General features: G+C 39.6%; 1 protein-coding gene across 2 annotated transcripts in view; it reads left to right on the forward strand.

The window, feature by feature from the left end:
- The first annotated feature begins 14,701 nt into the window (after positions 1-14,701).
- SLC10A7 (solute carrier family 10 member 7) overlaps positions 14,702-18,528 on the forward strand; it is a 215,197-nt gene continuing 211,370 nt past the window's right edge. The window contains exon 1 of one of the 2 annotated variants that reach the window (XM_074338462.2): positions 14,702-15,029. In XM_074338462.2, coding sequence (XP_074194563.1) covers positions 14,930-15,029 — 100 coding nt within the window. In that variant the 5' untranslated portion in view covers positions 14,702-14,929. The remainder of the gene's footprint in view (positions 15,030-18,528) is intronic. The other variant, XM_019730736.3, reaches the window with a different exon arrangement.

An 18,528-nucleotide genomic window follows, 5' to 3' on the forward strand; every position in this document is an offset into this window, starting at 1 on the left:
AATATGGGCTTATTTTCCCTCACAGAGATGTTATCAGGATAAATGAAATGATATTCATACAGCACTTTAGGATGTTCTTCTAAAAGGCACCTTTGCAAATATGAAGTATTCTAAAAGGCCAGTGACTGCAACTTCTATTTAAAATGAAATTGCTGACAACAATTTCAACCCTAGAAAGTAAACACATCAGCCTGAAATTGAAGTGTACTTTGCCGAGTAGCAGCAGGCTGATCGCATATCTGGGCTCTTATTGCAAATAAGGCTAAATCTTAGCATGGAACTCTGTGTACAATTCATCCTGCTCTGCTATTTGGCATCGGAAGGCAATGGACTGGTCCTATTGTTCTTTGCAATTCAGGAACTCTGAAAATGTGGCTCAGTCTTAGAAACTCCAAGGATATCACAGTCCGTCTCAAGAAAGCTAAGACTAGAAGCATCTTGCATATATTGACCTGCAGCAGGATGCAAGCCTGTTCTTGTAATTAACTATAGTCCCTGGGGGCACATTAAAGCCATCTCATTGGGATTACTCTGAAACTAGATCCAGTGGCTCTCTGGACAACTCACATCCCTCCTGTGGCCATGGTCTGGGAATGGGGCCATGCTTCTGGAACATGTTTGGAACTATGTGTGCACAAACACTATGTATTACCCACTTAGAGTACACTAGGGAGTTTTCTCACATTGGCACACTGCACTGAAATGTTTTATACTCTATCAAGCAAAAGATGGCCTAGGACTAAAGGAGGACACATACTAAGTGCACTCTGGGTACAGAAGACAGTGACTTGGCAGCCGTGAAGTGTGTGTGAGCCGGAAGAGGGCCACACCAACAAGGGCACTAGGGAAAACTAGGGAGAAAATGAGTCTTGGGGAGTGCAGCCCTGGTAGATATCCCAGTCAACTAGGCAAGTGAGACCTGGCTGTGGAGTCGCATAGACTAAAGCTGCAGAGACACAGCAATGGAAACACAGGAATTTCAGTAAGAGGCAGAGGTCAATGATGTCAACCACTGAAACAGAACAACTTGTTACACAGCCACAGCCATGGCAGCTGCAGTGCACTCACTCACTTACAACCTCATTTCTCTGCTCTTCCCTGTGGCGTTCTCCTTTGGCCCCGTTTCCTTCCTGATCTAACCGTGTAATGGCTTTTCTATTTAAAAGTTCACAGAAGAAAAATACAACCAAAAAATAACCAGTGATTTCACTACTGGTAGCTGAGAGCATACAAATACACCAAACAAGGCCTCAAAAATAATGCGCTTTGTTTGAAATATTTGAACTTCAGATTTGGACATTTTGATATTCTTTTTGGATCTGTTCTTAAGTAACTTCAAAGAAGGTGTTAACATTTTGGTGCATCGATATCTATGTTTTTAAAATGAGGAAAATTGTACAAGTGCAAAAAGATTCTAGAAAGGCATTAGCTGTCTTGCCATCATTGTATGTTTTTCATTAAAAAGTCTGAGACTTGCATCCTATTATGTTCCTAATCCCATTCCACAAATATTAACATTTAGGATCACTGTTGACTTTTCTCCTCTTTAAGAACAGGAAGAAAAACAAAACACAATGGGACAAGAATTAACATTTACTGACTATGGACTCTACCGGTAGGTGCTTTTTCTGAATTTAACCTTCATGACAACCTTAGGAAATAGGTATTATTAACCATGACATATTTCACTACGGAGAGGAAAGATCATTTGCCTCTCAGTGAGATAGCATAAGATTTTTATGCAATTCTTAAAAGTAGCTACAAAATCATGTCTTTCTTATGACTTTTGAGAATTCAAGTTTGCCAGATATTAACACTGTCCCTTGGCTATTCTGTTGTATCAGTGAAGAAACAGACCTGTACCTGTGGTTAGGTAATTTACTCAAATCGTGGATGTAGAGTTTGAAGCCTTCAGGTTTTCACGCTCTTGAATTCTTAAGTATTTTAAAGTGAGGCATTTCAAATGGATTTTAGAAGTGTATTCATCTGTAATCACCACTTAGCCTTCAAAATAAATCTTCAGGTGGCTGCCTAAAATGATCAGGTAAAAGTCCTAAAGCATAAAAATGGAATCATTTAAAGCATGTTTATTCTTTCCCTCTTTATTGATTTTAGAGTGTTTGGTTTTAGGAAATTCAACAAGTGGGAATAATACTATCACATTTGATAGACTCCAGCTGTTTGCAGTGTGGTACCAAGTGAGGAGGCATACGATTTCAAGAAAAAGGGAGATAAACAGACTGTTCACAGAGTACTTTGTATTGCTTTTCCCTACGTTATTCTAGAAAACAATACAAAAACAGATTTATCTTGTTTTGTGGTTAGTCCTTAAAGTCTCGAGGTTTATACTTTGCTTTCTTGGGTTAGGTACTTGGTGGGTTTGGCATGTTTCTTGTAACATACACCTCAAGCAGAGTGACCCAAGTTACGAAGAGATCAAAATAGTTGTCATATTCCCAGCTCTTCAGGTAGTTAACCCAGTGAAGACATGACATATAACCAGAAGAAAGGAAGATCTTATTCTTGGAAAAAATCCCAGTCTATCAGAGCAGAGAACCAGAAATAGATTTTTCAAAAGATATTTCAGTTTAAAACAAAGCAGATGAAAAATTCAGGCTTAGAGCCCTCTGGGGATTTGTCTATAAATAACACTGACATATCACAGAAACATTTATTTTGTAAGTAATGTTAATGATATTCTCAGAACTCTGTGTTTATTGTTTAACACTGTTATCATTTATTGATGACTAATGACCAATAAATAGAGTCCCTTGCCTTTCCTCTGGCTTCTACTCAGTATTTATGGATCAGGCCCATTAGCCTCCTTTTAAAAAGCCATTGGGACAATGCAGCTGGTACCCAGCAGAAGAAGAGATGCAAAAAACATTATCTGTCACTCAAGTAAAAACAAAGAAGTGAACTTGTAAGGAGGATGTGCTATTGTAACCACAAAGAAGTACTTAAATATAAGTACTATGATGACTTAATTGATATTCCTAAGTATCTGACAGTATGGCTCACGTTTTTATTTTAGCTTCTATTTCTAAATATTCCCTAATGTGGCTCCATAATTATGGGAATAAAGTGACTGAGATCACTTTAAGGAAAATAAATTGCTCAGGCATTTACAATGTGGAAATGAAGGAACGAATGATAAAAAAATCTAATTACTGGAAGTAGATGGTAAAAGGAAGACGGCACACAATTCAGAGAAAAACACATAAAAAAGATACAATAATTGAAACATTTAAAAAATTTTATTAAATTGTTTGCCACGTAAGGAAAGAGAAAAAATATTCATGGAGTTTTCCCTTTTTCTAATCCTAATCTGAAGATATATTTGGGTTATCAGAGTACAGTTATGCTACATTCATTTTGTAGCTAGTCATGTACACTTAAGAATTGACTTTATCTTTCAAATGAACTCCTAAACGCTTATCTTGCAATTGTTTAAAACAATTCTAAATCTCTAAAGGTTTTATACTTTCTTTCCTCAAACTAAATTCTGTATCGAATAATCTTCACTGTTAAAACAGCTTTTCTGGACGGTAAGTCCCAGTGGCATGTACGTGGGAGAACGTACTGTCACTAGGAACCATTATGGTTTGTCCCAGCTCTGTTACTATGCAGCGTGTGATTTTTAGGAGGGGCAGTGGGTTCTTATTGGTATGTTAAGCATATTGGACTAGAATTATTTTAAAGTTCACCTCCAGTTTTAAATTCCTAAAATTCCATCTAGACAAATCCAAATAGAATTGATCATCTAAGTTTTTTGTTGTTGTTTGTTAAAAACTCATGGCAGAAACATGGAGTAACTTTCATCTGGAAATGAATGACTTGACCAAGAAAGTCTAACTGTTTGCCTTATCTGAATTACTTCTGCTTCCCTTGATACACCTTCTCACACTGCCTTTCCTCTATACTATTTTAAATTGTGTAATTCTCTTTAACTTTTCTTATTTCAGTTAGCCATATATCTGCCTGCTGAATCTTTTTTCTATGTTTGTGTCTTTGATCTTTTCCATTTCCTCTGCAATTTCCCTACATTCCAGAAAAGAACAAATAATGATGTCCTCACCACCTCTGGCCACCCAAGGACATAACTTTCTAGATGCAGTACTAAGTTCCATCAATACAATTTTTTGGCTTCAGGTCTTTATATTGCATTTTCAGGAAAGTGTTGCTTGTGTGGGGTTGATGCAGGCAAATTTGCCGGTGGGATTTAATAATACATGTCTACTCATGACCTAACAAAGCATGCAAGCTGCACCCAGGAGTAGTCAAGTCCAGAGAATTATCTTAGGGTAGGAAGGCGTAAAAGCCAAAGAGGAAGCTTAAGAACCGTAACTTTTTCTTATCTAAGGTAATATAGTATAGAGAGAGATGGGGCAGCAAACTCTTCTTACAAAGGCAAACCTCTGTAACAGGCCAGAAAATAAATATTGTTGGCTTTGCTGGGTGATGCAATCACTGTTCCAACTACTCAATGCTACTGTTGTAGTAAAAACTGCCATTGATAATATGGCAGATGGGCATAGCTGTGGCTAGGTTTCAATAAAACTTTATTTATAAAAACAGCATTTGGTTTTATTTACAAAAACAAAGGCTTTCATTTGCTCACCTCTGGTATAGGATAAATATTAGGCTAGTAATTTGGAGATGTAACTTTAAGAGCTCTGCTTTGATAAACTATATAGATTAGAAAATGCCATTGGTCCAGTTATTCGATATTATTTTCTTTCTAGGGAAACACAGTTACAACAACCCTTGAAGTAGAAGAAGAAAGTGATAATTCTTTTGGAAGTGTTTCAGTCCTAGGATCCAGGGCCACTTAGAATTCATGAGACAGCTTCAAGATTGATGCTAGAAGACACTGTGTACTCAGAAATAATATTTGTAGATGCCTGGCTGGTATGGCTCTAACCTGTCTTCAGATGCAGCTTCTGGCTGCCAGGTTAGAGTTTTTCTTTCTTCAAATATGAGCAAATTGAATTTGCCAAGAAAGGTAGTCCAATCATAACAGCAAACTCCCGTCTTTGTTTTCTACTTAATAATGAACCTTATAGCTGAAACTGCCGAGGGAGGAAGGTGCATGAGGCCTTGTCAACCATAACTGCCAGGCAGTGGTGGGGCTTTGGAGGGGCACCAAAGCCTATGAGTTTTGAAGATGTACGAAGGTGACTGTGATAAATGTTTTCCAAGAACTTGATATAGAGGATGGCTGTGAAAAAACCAGTAGGATGACAAACTGCGTGTAACTAGCATATGAATGTTCAGATGGATGTTCAGGCCCTTAGTTGTGGTGTTTAGAAATTCTTCAGGGTCTCAAGTATGGCATACAATGTTTTGGAAGGGAAAATTAATTGTTCAAGAAGACAGATGAATAGAAGTAAATGATGAAAGTTAGCATTTTATCTGACCATGGTAACCTCACAATAGATCATGTAGAAAAATAAACACAAAAATTAATCTATCACAAGTGATTCAGTTTCTACAATGTCTCCGTTCAGAACATTGTATGAGTTGAAAGCAATCAATTGGGTATTAGTCAAGACTAGCAATTCACTTTTTTGATCACACTTTAGAGCAAAAGATTACTGCTTACTTTTTAGTTTTCAAAAATGCATAGCACATGAATTAAGGTTAAGTTTGGCTGCAAGTAACAGAAAACTCAAAATAATAGTGATAAACAAGATGGAAGTTTGCTTCTCTCTTATATACACACAACCTAGAGGTAGGTCGTCTGGAGCTAGAAAGCAGCTCCAGGGTGCCCTGCCATCTTACTGCTCTGCCAGTCTGGGTGGAAGACAGCTGCTGGGATTTGTCTTTACATCTGCATTCCAGCCAGCAAGAAGAAGGAAGGCATAAAAAGGTGACCGTCCCCTTCCTCTAAGGATCTGCCTAGAAATCGGGTACTTCCAATTAGATTCCATTACTGGAATTAGTCCTATGCTCATTCAGCTGCAAAGGAAGCTGAATATTTGGAGGCTATGTGCCTAGCTAGAATCATGAATTCTACCACTAAGAAAAAAGGAAAGAATAGACAAGGGGAGGCTGGCAGCAATCCCCACCACCCATTCTAATTACACAGCCCTTAAATCAATCAATCAAGTCTATTCTTTGAAATGTGCAGCTTTGGGAAGCACTGTGAACCTAGTGCAACGTACACAAGTCTCCAAATCATAGTGACATAAGGCTCCTCCCATTTCTTTTGGATCTTTGTTCTTTCTTAAATTGGACTTATAATTCCAGCTGATGCCCCATCTTAGAGGACAATCAGAAATATAGCTATAGGTACTTTTCCAAGAGGAGGAAAAAAATGCCTTCTGGAGAATTTTAATGTATTTGGCATTTCTCTCAGGAATATGAAGTGGGCAGCCACTCTATAAATGATCTTTGACCTGCCCTAGAGGAATGCAGGCAGCTATCTTTTCCCTGGAAACGAACATTTAAAAAAAGTTACACAGGTAATTATTATATATTCATTTTTTTCTGATAATGCAAGACAAAGTTATATATTTATTTTAAACAACAAAACCTATATTATTATTCATGCTATTTTCCACACATACATACTTCTGAATTTTCCCTTTGCATCTCAGTGATTCTTCATGAATGGTGTCAAGTTACGTCTTTGTTTTTAGCTTAGCTGGTTTTTCCAAGTGCTCTGTGATGTTGTTATCCATACTGCTGGCTTTATTTCTTTTCCTCTTTCTATCCTTCATCATTTATTAATGACACAGATTGTGTGATGAAGAGTTGTCAACATTATCATTTTTCTATATTTACAGGTATAATAACTGCATTGAAGTGGATTTGTCATCTAATAGCCTTAAATGATCTCTCTCTCTCGGGCTGCATTTCCCTCCATTATTTACTGTGCCTCCCAATAGCTTATCATCCACTGCTGTCTACTCTCCTCTTTGTCCTTAATTTCCTGAGACAGATTTCCACTTAAGAGACTGAGAAACTATTAGATGGAGAGTTTCCACAAACCGTGGGAGCATAGGGCTTCTGCAAAGAGACACATTCACCCACTATGGGTTAAAGAAAGAAAGTAGCCTTCCATCTTCCATGCTGACAAACCCAGTTGTTATCAATGCAAAGAGGGAATAATCACATTTGAATGGAGGGAATCTACATGCATAACTCTCATTAACACAAATACAGTAGAAGCTAAGTGCCTAAATTCCTGTGCAGAGAAAAGAGAAGTGGTTATATTCTTAGCCTAATGTAAGACATGGCTTCCTATATTTGAGTTGGAATTTTCATAATGTTTAATATTAGTCTGTGAGTTGTTCTAGGGAGAGCCAATATCAAAGAAGAAAATAGTACTCTATCTCCGTAAAGCATTTTAGCAACGTTGAGAGAAGCAAACTACCAGATATTTATTTTGGAAATTAGCTAGCTAGCTGCAACATGTTTTCAAATTATGTATTTATGGGTAGTATATTGTTGTAATTGGCAAGACCACCATATATCTTTATCTCTGCTATATTTAGAATACAGGAAAATAAGTCAGCATTTCCTTTCATGGTAACATTTTGGAGTTAACAATATTCACTAGTACAAAAAGCATTCTCTGATCGAAACAGTTGTTCTCAAATAGACGTTTGTTCAAAGATTACATAACATGACAATGATTATGTCTTTATGGATCTTTTTATTTAATTTGTAATTACTTCAAGGGATTAAAAAGAATACCAGTGATTTATTTAATCTCAAAATAAAAATATAAAATAATATCACCATGCCCTATATAATTTTCGCAAATTATCCACCAGTGATAAATGAATTACATGGGTTGAACCAAACACTACCACCTAAATTACGTTTCTATGCATTATCCAGTGGCCTTTTATTTAACTTGTCATAATGGAATTCTGAACTTCCACTCTCCGTATCAGACCATGCTAAAGATTAAGAATTTTATTTATTTATTTTTTTTTAAGGAGGGTGCATCTCACAGTGGCCCATGCAGAGATTGAACCGACAACGTTGGTGTCATCAGCACCACGCTCTAACCAACGGAGCTAACCGGCCACCCCAAAATATTCTCGATGCAGTCTGTGGGAGTAGATTGAGACAGAAGCATCATGAGGACATGACGGTATTGGCAAGGTTTGGGTAAATTATTACAGTATAAGCAGCCAACTGGAAACATGTGAAAATAACTCTGGTTGATTTTGAACCTAAGAATTAATAGAGACTAAATTTGAAGCTTTTCATTTGTTTTTTTATCTATCACTTCACGTCATTAGATATTCATTAGGTTTAAAGACTCATGTGTCTGGTAGGCATGTTGTTACTCGAGTTCATACTTATCTCATCATGGGAGACATTTACTCTGTGTCAACACGAAACACTCAGGATATATGCCACCAAACAGGTGAATTAGCCGTGTGACATAGAACTGAAGCAAATGGATTGATCCAGGAAAATTTCTAACTTCTGACACACGGTATAATAACAAAAAGAACAACGATACAAATATTACCAACAGTACCGCCCCATCACCACCATCTGTTTGTAAGCATGCACTCCCTGCCAGGCTAAATATTTTACATAGGCATTTTTGGGACACAACTCCATGAAGCACTTTTTTAAACCAATGATGAAAGTAAGTCACAGAAAGGTGACGTCACTTGCCAAAAGTAAATGGCTAGTGAATGACACTGCCTACATTTCAAAGCAGTTTCATATTTGTTGAATGACTGGAATAAATGACTAAATCCAATGATTCCAAAACTCACATTTCTCAAGCACTTACAATAACTCGATAATTCTGGGTTTAGCAACCAGGTCTTGATTGGGTGGTAAGGAGAAACCGGGCATGTATAAACACACCAGGTTTATTTATTCTCTGAGTCCTTATGAATTGGTAAAGAAGTGACTCATTTGAAGGTCTCAGCTAACGAGAGCTTGGCTAGAACACAGATTTTTCTGACTCCTGCTCTGGTGTAGCTTCCATCTATTACCACTGTACTTCCGACCTGTGATACCTATTACTTGGCAACAGCCACACTCATCTAGGATAGCTTGTAACTACTATCTAGACCTTGAGTACAGTTAAAGAACTAAAAAATATACCTTCTGTATCTCCCATTATAACATAAGACAAATCCTGGTGTGTTTTTTTTCACTCTACATTGTACTCTTTGGTTCTACACCAATTATTCAAGTCAATAAACATTTACCAAATATTTAGTATATCTCATGGTACTACGTTAGCTGGCGTGGATGACAGTAAGATGAAAAATCCCCCAATTGTTATTCTTGAGAAGCTTCCAATCTAGTCATAGGAAAGTATATACACAAATAACTTTATGGTAACTACAACAAAGGAGGAAATGCACAAGAGGGAAAGATTATTTCTGGCTCGAGAAAGCAGGAAAAGCTTTCATAGAAGATGTAAGTTGTATGTGGGTCAAGATATAAGGGAAGCAATTGCACCATATTTTTGACCCTGGTTTTGTTTCTCATACATGTACTCATCACCATAATAGCCCCTATGAGGGAATAGCCCACAATTATCCCATTTTCAGCTGTGGAAACTGAGGTTATATCAAGTGACTTTCCCAGAGTCACATGGGTATTGCAGTAAGTGGTAGCGTTGGTATTGTAACCTTGGCAGTTGGAGGCTTGGCAATGAGCTCTTAACCACTAAGGTACAGTGGTTGGGGTTCCACTACCCAGAGTTCTGAGGTCAAGTTTATCTAGGTTTAAAGCCTGATCCTAACACTGGTCATAGGGAAAACTTTTACTTTATCTTTCTTCATTTTCACATCTGCAAAATGAAGAAAATAATACATTTTGTGGTTTGAATGGCCAGCTATGGTTGCGGAGTTACCAGAAGAAGACTACCTGGCTAGCCACTAAGAAGGTACTTACTGTGGTGGGTTCACTGCCATTCAGGGGATGTTTCCCAATTTTATAGGCTTAGATGCCTGACGCTTTCAGAATCCCAGAGCCGATCAATCTCAGGGAGTCTCTCTTATAAGCACAAAACCTACTGTGTCCAGGCATAGTGCTATGAAGAGATTAAATATTATTGGGCTTTTGCTGTTTTGGAGCAGAAAACCACAAAGTGTAGGCAGCCCCTAGGAGCAGGAAAAGGAAAGGAAATAAATCCTCCTCTGGAAACCTAGAAAAGAACGCAGACCTGCTGACATGTTGATTTTAGCCCAGTCAGATCCATTTTGGACTTCTGAGCTCCAAAACTATAAGAGAATAAAATTGTGTTGTTTTAAGCTACTAAGTGAGGTCATGTGTTATAGCAACAATAGGAAACTAATACACATGCCAGGATCATTCCCACCTTAGAGCGTTTACACAGGTTGCTCACCAGTTGTTCCCTCTGCCTAAAGTGTTCATCGCCCGGATATTAGCAACATGGACATTTACTCCATTATGGGGGTCCAAGTGGGGTCTTTGCTTGAATCACACCCCTTCAGAAAGGCTTTCCCAGACCACTCAAAGTAGCCTCCCTGTTACTCTAGCACAGGACCTGTTTTATTTTTATCATGGCACCTGGCACTACTTGTTACTTTTTTTTAAATGTCATTATTGGACCACACAGGAAAGCTGTAACCTTGTCTCTCACTTTTCCTCATAACCCCAGTACCTAAAATAATGCTTAGCACAAAGTAGGTTCTCAAAAAATATTCATTGACTAAATAAGTGAGCATTTGTTCCATGCGAGGCAATGCACATATACTATCCCATTGAATCTTTTCAACAGCCCAAAGAGATGGAATTCCTATTATCATTTATTAAACATAAAGTCCATGAGAGCCATCACGAGGTGTACGTGTGTCCTTGGCACACAGCAAATATTCATAAATATTGTAACTAAATGAGCCATATTCTAAGAGAGTAAGTAACCAATGTGAGAGTTTAAAAGTAAATAATTAGCTACATTAATGTCTGTGGTTTTGCTAACCTATCTTTGAAGAATCCCAGAGCTATAGCAACTCTGTTCTCCTAAGCTCAAGCTTCCTTTCTACCTGCTTTCTGGACATACCTATTTACACGCCCCACTGGCCTTGAACACAAGATATAAACTGAATTTATAATCCACCTCCCGCAGTCTACTTTATAAAGATTCCTGGCTGAGCGGATGGCACTGGCATCCACCTGAAAGATTCTGGGAGTCATTTTAGACCGCTTCACATTCCCCCTAAAGATGACTGGTCATTTGTTTTTCATTCTTCCCATTTAACAGTTCTTATACTAACTGACTTTTCCAGCTCCACTGACTTAGGACTTCTTCTTGATTTGTATAGAGACTGCTTCTAATCTCTCTAGCAAAACTAGACATGTCATCACTGGCTAGTTTCAAATCCTCCAGTGGCTTTCCACAGTATTTAACAAATCGTTTACCACAACATGAGAGGTCACACACGATCTGTACCCGGCGTAGCTCTCCACCCTTCTCACCTCACTATCCCTTTACTGACTAGTCTAGCTGCCCTGGTCTTTGAACTCTATGGTGTCAAGCTCTTCCTTGCTGAGCAGTAACTTGCTCCCACCTGTCTATCATCCTTCAGATCTCAGGGAGGCCTTCCCCAATCTAGATTATTTGCACCATCTTATTCTTTTCCTATCTCAGTTTGTAATTACATATGTTTATATCTGTCTCCCCTACAAGATTAGACACTCCTGAGGGTAGGTTTTTGTGTCTTTTTTGTTCACAACTGAATACGCAGCACTGACACATGCCTGGCACATTGTGTGGAGGCACATTAAACATTTGTTCAATCAACGAATATATTTATTGAATAAAGAGCATCTATCATGTGTCTTTTAGAGAAGCGTGCTTTCACTTGTACAGTTTGGTTGGGATGATGTCAGATGCAGTGGCAGGGGTAACAAAAAGAAAAAAATGAGGTGATAAGGAACATGAAAGAAAAACATGACAGGAAAAAATGAGTGAGAGAGAAGAGTGATAGAATTATTGAAGAAAGAAAGTATTAGGAAAAAGAGAAGGCAGAAAGTGCCTTGTACTGGGTTGAATGGTGGCCACACCAAAGATAGGTCCACATCAAATATCTGGAACCTGTGACTGGGCCTGTATTTGTTTCCTAGGGTTGCCTTTACAAAGTACTATAAACTGGATGGCTTAGGACAACAGAAATTTTTTATCTCAGTGTTCAGGAGGCCAAAATTCTGATGTCAAAGTGTCTGCAGGGTTGGCTGCTTTTGGAGGCTCTCAGGGAAAATCTGTTCCACGCATCTCTCCCAGCTTCTGGTGGTTGTTTCCAGGGTGAAGCCTTGGCATTCCTTGTCTTGGAGACACATCACCCCAATCTCTGCTTCTAGCTGCACATGACTTTCTCCTCTTCAAGGTGTCTCTTTTGCGAGTCTTCACATGACCTTCTTATAAGGACACTAACTATTGGATTTAGGACCCATCTTAATCCAGTATGACCCCATCTTAACAAATTACATCTTCAAATCTCAATTTCCAAATAAGGTCACATTCTGAGGTTCAAGGTAGGCATGAATAATTTGGGGGACACTATTTAACACTGTATAGTTACCTAACTTGGAAAAAGGATATTTGCAAATATAATAAAGAGCTAAAAATGAGACAATTCTGTATTATCTGGATGGGCCCTAAATCCAATTACAAATGTCTTTACAAGAGACACACAGAAAAGGAGAAGACAGACAGGAGGCAATGTGAACATGGGTGCAGACTGGAGTCTGCCAGACACACAAAGGAGAATGTGACGTTAAGACAGAGGCAGTGACTGGAGTGATGTGGCATAAGCCAAGCAAGCCAAGTTATGCAGACAACCTAGAGCCTCTCCCTAGCGCCTCCAGAGGAAGTGTGACCTTGTCAACCCCTTGATTTTGGACTCCTGGCTTCCAGAACTATGAGAGAATACATTTCTGTTATTTTAAGGTATCCAGTTACAGGTATTTGTTACAGCAGCCACGGGAAACTAATACAGGCCTTAACACAACAGAACAGAATTTGCAGCACACTGCATTGTTTTCTCTTAAGGGCCATTTAAAAACAAAACAAAAAACTTTCCCACAAGTTAGACTCTGCTTTAAACAGATCAAAGAGCTCTTAGTAAACACAAATTTATGAACAGCCATAAAATTAAACCAGCTCAATTTCTGTAAGCATAATGTTTAATGATCTTTTAATACGAGAGCACACCTTCAGTGGCTGAGATGTATAACTCTTTAACCTAGTAAGAAATTACTCTAAGGGAGTAATTGTGTTTGTTGTAAACTATGGTGTAGCACCACTTATCTTGTGACTGCCTGATGATTACCATCAGATTTTATCATACCTCATGTGCTTTCTTTTCTTTATTTCAGGTTATTTAATGTCATCTGCGTTTCCCTATTAAGTTCTTTTTATATCTTGAGAGTCACTTTTTGTTATTTTGCCTAATGTTTAATTAGATGACACTCGGTACTGTGTTACCTTCAACTGGGAGCACAACTGCATAAACCTGCTTAGTTTTTGGACAGCAAGTCATGCCATCAAGATAAAGCTAAATTAATAGAGGAAATTACAGGATGAGTCTTTTGCAAACTTTGAATAAATTCAGAATGAAAGTCTTGCATCACTGAACAATCCCACGAGTCCCTTCCAAATCTTAAGTTCTATAGTGAACCATTTAACTATTAGATATCAGAGCATTTCAAAAATAACACAGAAGCATTTTACTTATTTGGCTGATAATGGAGAGGCGTTGATGGTCCTGCGTGGTCTCTGTATAGGAAGTCCATTCATGAAACTATCATTGTCACTGGTTGCCAGAAAACACTTGAAGCGAGAAACTGTGGAACAGATTAGAATCAAGCACATGGGGCAAGAGAAGGCAGGAGCCCGGCTCTCCTCCGCCAGCCCCTCACCACTTTTGCCTTGGGGACCCTGAACCCCTTCCCACAGTGGTCCTGGGTGGGCAAGCTCTGGGAATCAAGTTGAGGATTCACCCACCGCCCCCGAAGGAAGGTTTGGTCCCCACCTCCCGGTAGGGGACTGAACCCTTGCAGTCCTCCCCACTCCCGGCAGGTGTAGGCAGAGTGCCCACCCTCCCTCGCGGGTTACGGCGGACGCTGGAAGGCGGAGGTCCTATGGACTCGGACGGCGGCTCGGCGCCCAATTTTCAACCCATCCCCACAGATAAAGCTCCCCCCACAAGGGAGCGGCTTTTCTGCGCTGATCACCGAGCACGTCTAACTCCAGCAGCTTGGGCGTGGAACTAGGAGACCGACAGTGGCCTCCCCTTTCCCCCGCGCACACGTCAACGCGGGCGTCCGGGAAGCGTCGTAATGCCCCGAAGATGCGCGCCGCAAATAAACCTGCACCCCGCCGCGGCAGCTGCGGACAGAGAAATCCCTGCCCCAAGCGCACGCCAACCCTTCCCGCAGTCTCCTGGCGAAGCAGAGAGCTTCTCCGTAGATATGCTCCAGGGGCGCGGGAGGTTGTGCCTAAAGGTTTGTTGGAGAGGGACCTTTGATAAGGCTAGGTGGCTGTGGAGCCTCACGCTTCTCCCCGCCCTAGTCATTCCTAAAGTTCCGCAGGTCTTGAAAGTGACAAGCCTGTCGGTCCTACCCGGAGGCTAGCCTCCATCTCCCGATTGCCTGCGCTGGCCGGCATGCACGCTAGGGAGCTCGGGCCAGAGCGGGTCTGGCTCGGTGCGCGTCTATTAGGAGGCGCATGGTAGTGATGGCGGCGCTCAGTGAGGCTTTCCTGTCACTGGATACTACTACTCCCAGCCCTCCTCGAAGCCGCCGGAGCAATCCGCAGGTCTTTAGTTTACAAGTAGCAATTTGACTTGCTTTGCTGCATGTCAAGAGGGACCGTGGAAAGTGTGGAGACGCCCCGGGGATTAAGCGATCGCAGCTTTAAAAGAAAAAAAGCCAAACAAATAAACAAAACCCACCCACCCTAACAAACATGAGGCTGCTGGAGAGAATGAGGAAAGAATGGTTCATGATTGGAATAGTGCTGGCGATCGCCGGAGCTAAGCTGAAGCCGTCCGTAGGGGTGAATGGGGGTAAGTCTGCACCTCCGCGAGCTCCACCGCGATTCCCACTTCAGAACTAATTTTCGAGTCTTGGAAAGGTGGGGAGACCGTAACTGGGAAGTATCTGCCTCTCCCAGGAGCACTGACCAGCGCAGGGTGTCCTTGGCCCTTCTGCTGATCTTTAAATTTGCCAACCCCACAGAGGATTCGGAATTAGGAATGGGGCAAAGGACTTAGAACGCAGGTGACCTTTCCCGAGAATTATCAGTGAGTGTGTTTAGTGCCAAGGAGTGAGGTTACCGAGAATGAAACTTATTTTTCTTCCCCTCGAAGTAGCATCCTATCCCACGGGATGCTCGGTTGCTAGGAGTTTCTCGTCTATCTTGGAGCGATCACCATTACCTTGTCTATTTCCGACCCCTTCTTCCCCCACCCCCGCTGAAGAAAGTGGGAAGAAGCAGAACAAGGGACACCCCTTCTTCCTCCAGTTCAGATGCTGTGGCCCACATGTTGGAGAGTGAGCAAGCTGACTGACACGTTGCACTTTTTCATTACAGAACACCACTTCCGTGTGCTGCGGGGACTCAGTTGCTACCCTTAGCAGCCTAAAGATACAGGCTCTTTTAGACGATGTGTAGTGTGTATTTTGGCAAGGAAATGTAGGCGGACTGAAATCATACTCAAATCTCTGAATAGTGGGAGCCTTGTAATGTGGGGACGGGCATTGGTGGAAAAGACTGGAAATACCAATAACTATTTATGCCCCCCCCCCCCCGCCCCGACCCCAGACAATCATGTCCCACTTTTCATAAACATTAATGGAATTTCTTCAATTCATTGTTTTGTTTTGTTTTTTGGCCTTGTTTGTTAGTTTCCACGCTATGAACAGGTTTAATGCATCAGTCATACAACAGGTTTAATACATCAGTCAGTCATACAATGAGGAGAGAAGTGAGCACACACTTTGTATGTTAAGAAGTGCTCAGGAGAATATTTGAAGTTATTTGTGCCTTGTTAAAAACGGATGGAAGTGAATAAAATCTCTCAGGAGAACTGTGGTTCCTTCTACGCTCTACTTTCAATACCTCCGTTTAGAAGTAGCTTCAGGGAATATTTAAAAGGAATTACTTGAATGAAGATTGCGGGTATTAAAATTTGTTTTGTTATTTTATGTTTTTTTCTTCTATATTCAACTTAGTACAAAATATGTAATGTATACAACTGAGAATAAAGCTGTATTCATGGTAGTTTCTCCCCCAGAAGGTACCAGTTTCTTCTTTGATGTAGCTTCTCTGTGAGCTTTTGGGAAATTCGTGAATGTTGGTGTTTGAGGTTCTGTCAAATGAGTACCCCTTGTCCCTGCAGTTAGCTGGATAGTGAGAGTTAAAGTTAGAGAGTGTCTTTATGGTGATCTGGAATGCACACCTGACTCACTCCACTAGTACACTTTACAGCTTCTGGTGTTAGATCTTTTATTTGCTTGGTGTTAAGGTGAAGTTACAGGTGATGTATGATCTTTAAGTTTAGATCTGCAGGGCCTAGGTTTGGTAAAGTATCTTTTATCTTACATTTCGGGGTGCTCTGCGCAAAGAAAGGTTGTTGATAGCTGAATAATTTCCCTAGGGCTTCCCTCAGTGACATATGTGAGATGGATTCTGTAATCTTCCTCATGCCCTGGAACTCTGCTTCTTGAAGTTTTGTTTCATTATTATGCTTTAGAAATAATGTTTCCCGTTCTCACTAGTCCTTATGCCATTAATCCAGGATAATTCATTTCTTTGTTTAATTTTAAAAGAGTAGAAAGTTAAGAGCTAAAAGGGAACTTTAAAGTATTTTAAGCCACCAAGCTTCTTTTACAGTTAAAGATACTGAGACCTGAGGTCAGGCGGCTGACCCTAGATTAAGTTAGCTAGGTTAGTTAGGGAAGAGGAAGAACTAGAGACCAGGACTTCCTCTTATTTCATACCAGTTGCAAAATCTATAGAAATATTTTTTTTTGGTGAAAAATCATTAAAAATGAATAACCATAATAAAGAAGGGCTCCCTGTAATAAAGATCTTTTTCATGCCCTGATTTTTAGCCCAAAGGAGCAGAGCAGAATCAGCTAATATTAGACAACAGTAAACTCATATGATTTCTTTGATAACTTTCTAAAACCAAAGTTTAACAGTTGTTTGGGATTTCTTATATAGGCTGTCAGGTTAAGTTCTTGATACTTCTACTGAGCTTTTGATTGGCTTTCCTCCCTGTAAAACCTCTTAAATAAAAACAAACCTCCAAATAGTACCAAGTAATACTTTCACTCCTCTAGTTAGTACAACAAAAATTTAGGAACAAGGTCTGCTCTATAGAATAGTCCAAAGCACCTCTTTTGGCTTCTAATTTTTAGTCAAAGTTTCCATGGGCTCTGTACATTGGGAATGTGATTTTTCATACATTCACATGGACTGAACAATTTTCAGTATGACAGTTTTCCAGATAGTCTTTCAAATAGGAAAAGGTTTGGTATTCTTCAGCTTGTTAAGATAGATGCACCTTTCACCTTTACCTGGCTCAATACCTTAATGAGTACACTCCTTACTTTTAAGTGTAAGACTGCTGTACTTAAGGCATCACAACTATGATCTGACCTCCCTTTAAAAACAATTTTGATAGCCAATTGGTGAATTATGTATGACAGGAAATGTATAGATGTGGGAACCCTAAAATTAAAGAAGTTGAATGACTTTCTCAATGGGAGACAGTGTAATCAGTACTAGCCTAGATAATTTAATTCTTACTTGACTGTTCTTTTTACTCAGTTACATTTCATTTTTAAACATATAGAAGAAGGTTGAAAATAAAGAGCCACAGTAGATGTAAATGTAGATAGATTCTGAGGTGTCAATAACCTGTCCCGTTGCCACTCAGAGCAGCCCTGAGCGATGCATACCTTAGAGTTTACTGGAGTTCAACACTGTGCTATTCATTCTCAGGAAGAGAAAGGCTTACTTCTTTGGAGGTACAGAAGAAGTTTCTCATTTCTACCTGCAGCTTAATTTAAATTATTTGTTTTTCCATTTTTAAAAAAAAACTGAAAACATGCTATAAGCTTAAGTATATTAGCATGAATATCTTACATTAGTTTAGAAGTGAAATTTACTTTGGTGATGAGTAGATTTTATGAGATGGTAATAGTTCCTTGAATTTTTAAGCATTCTAAATCATTACTCTGCCCCCATTAAAAAACATGGGTTTTGGAGCTCCAAAATTGCTTCACTTTTTTTATGGCCAAGTTTTCTTTTAATTTTGCTACCCCATTTCATTTTCACTGATAAACATTTTTTTTTTCTTTCGTTTAAAGGAAAAGTTAAAACTTGTATTTCCACTTTAGCTTTATAGACATCTTAAGCTCTGGATCTGGTTATTTTGGTGATTTGGAGGATATAATCATTACCTTGGAGAGGGCCAGATGTCATTTTTTATAACATAGTTTCAACTCTTACCTCTGTGCAAATATTTACCAAGTTTTCATTGCAGCCCCAGGTGA

The sequence above is a fragment of the Rhinolophus sinicus genome, chromosome 15 (genome assembly GCF_057876585.1).
Source record: "Rhinolophus sinicus isolate RSI-liver-muscle chromosome 15, RSI-T2T, whole genome shotgun sequence".
Taxonomy (NCBI): Eukaryota; Metazoa; Chordata; class Mammalia; order Chiroptera; family Rhinolophidae; genus Rhinolophus; species Rhinolophus sinicus.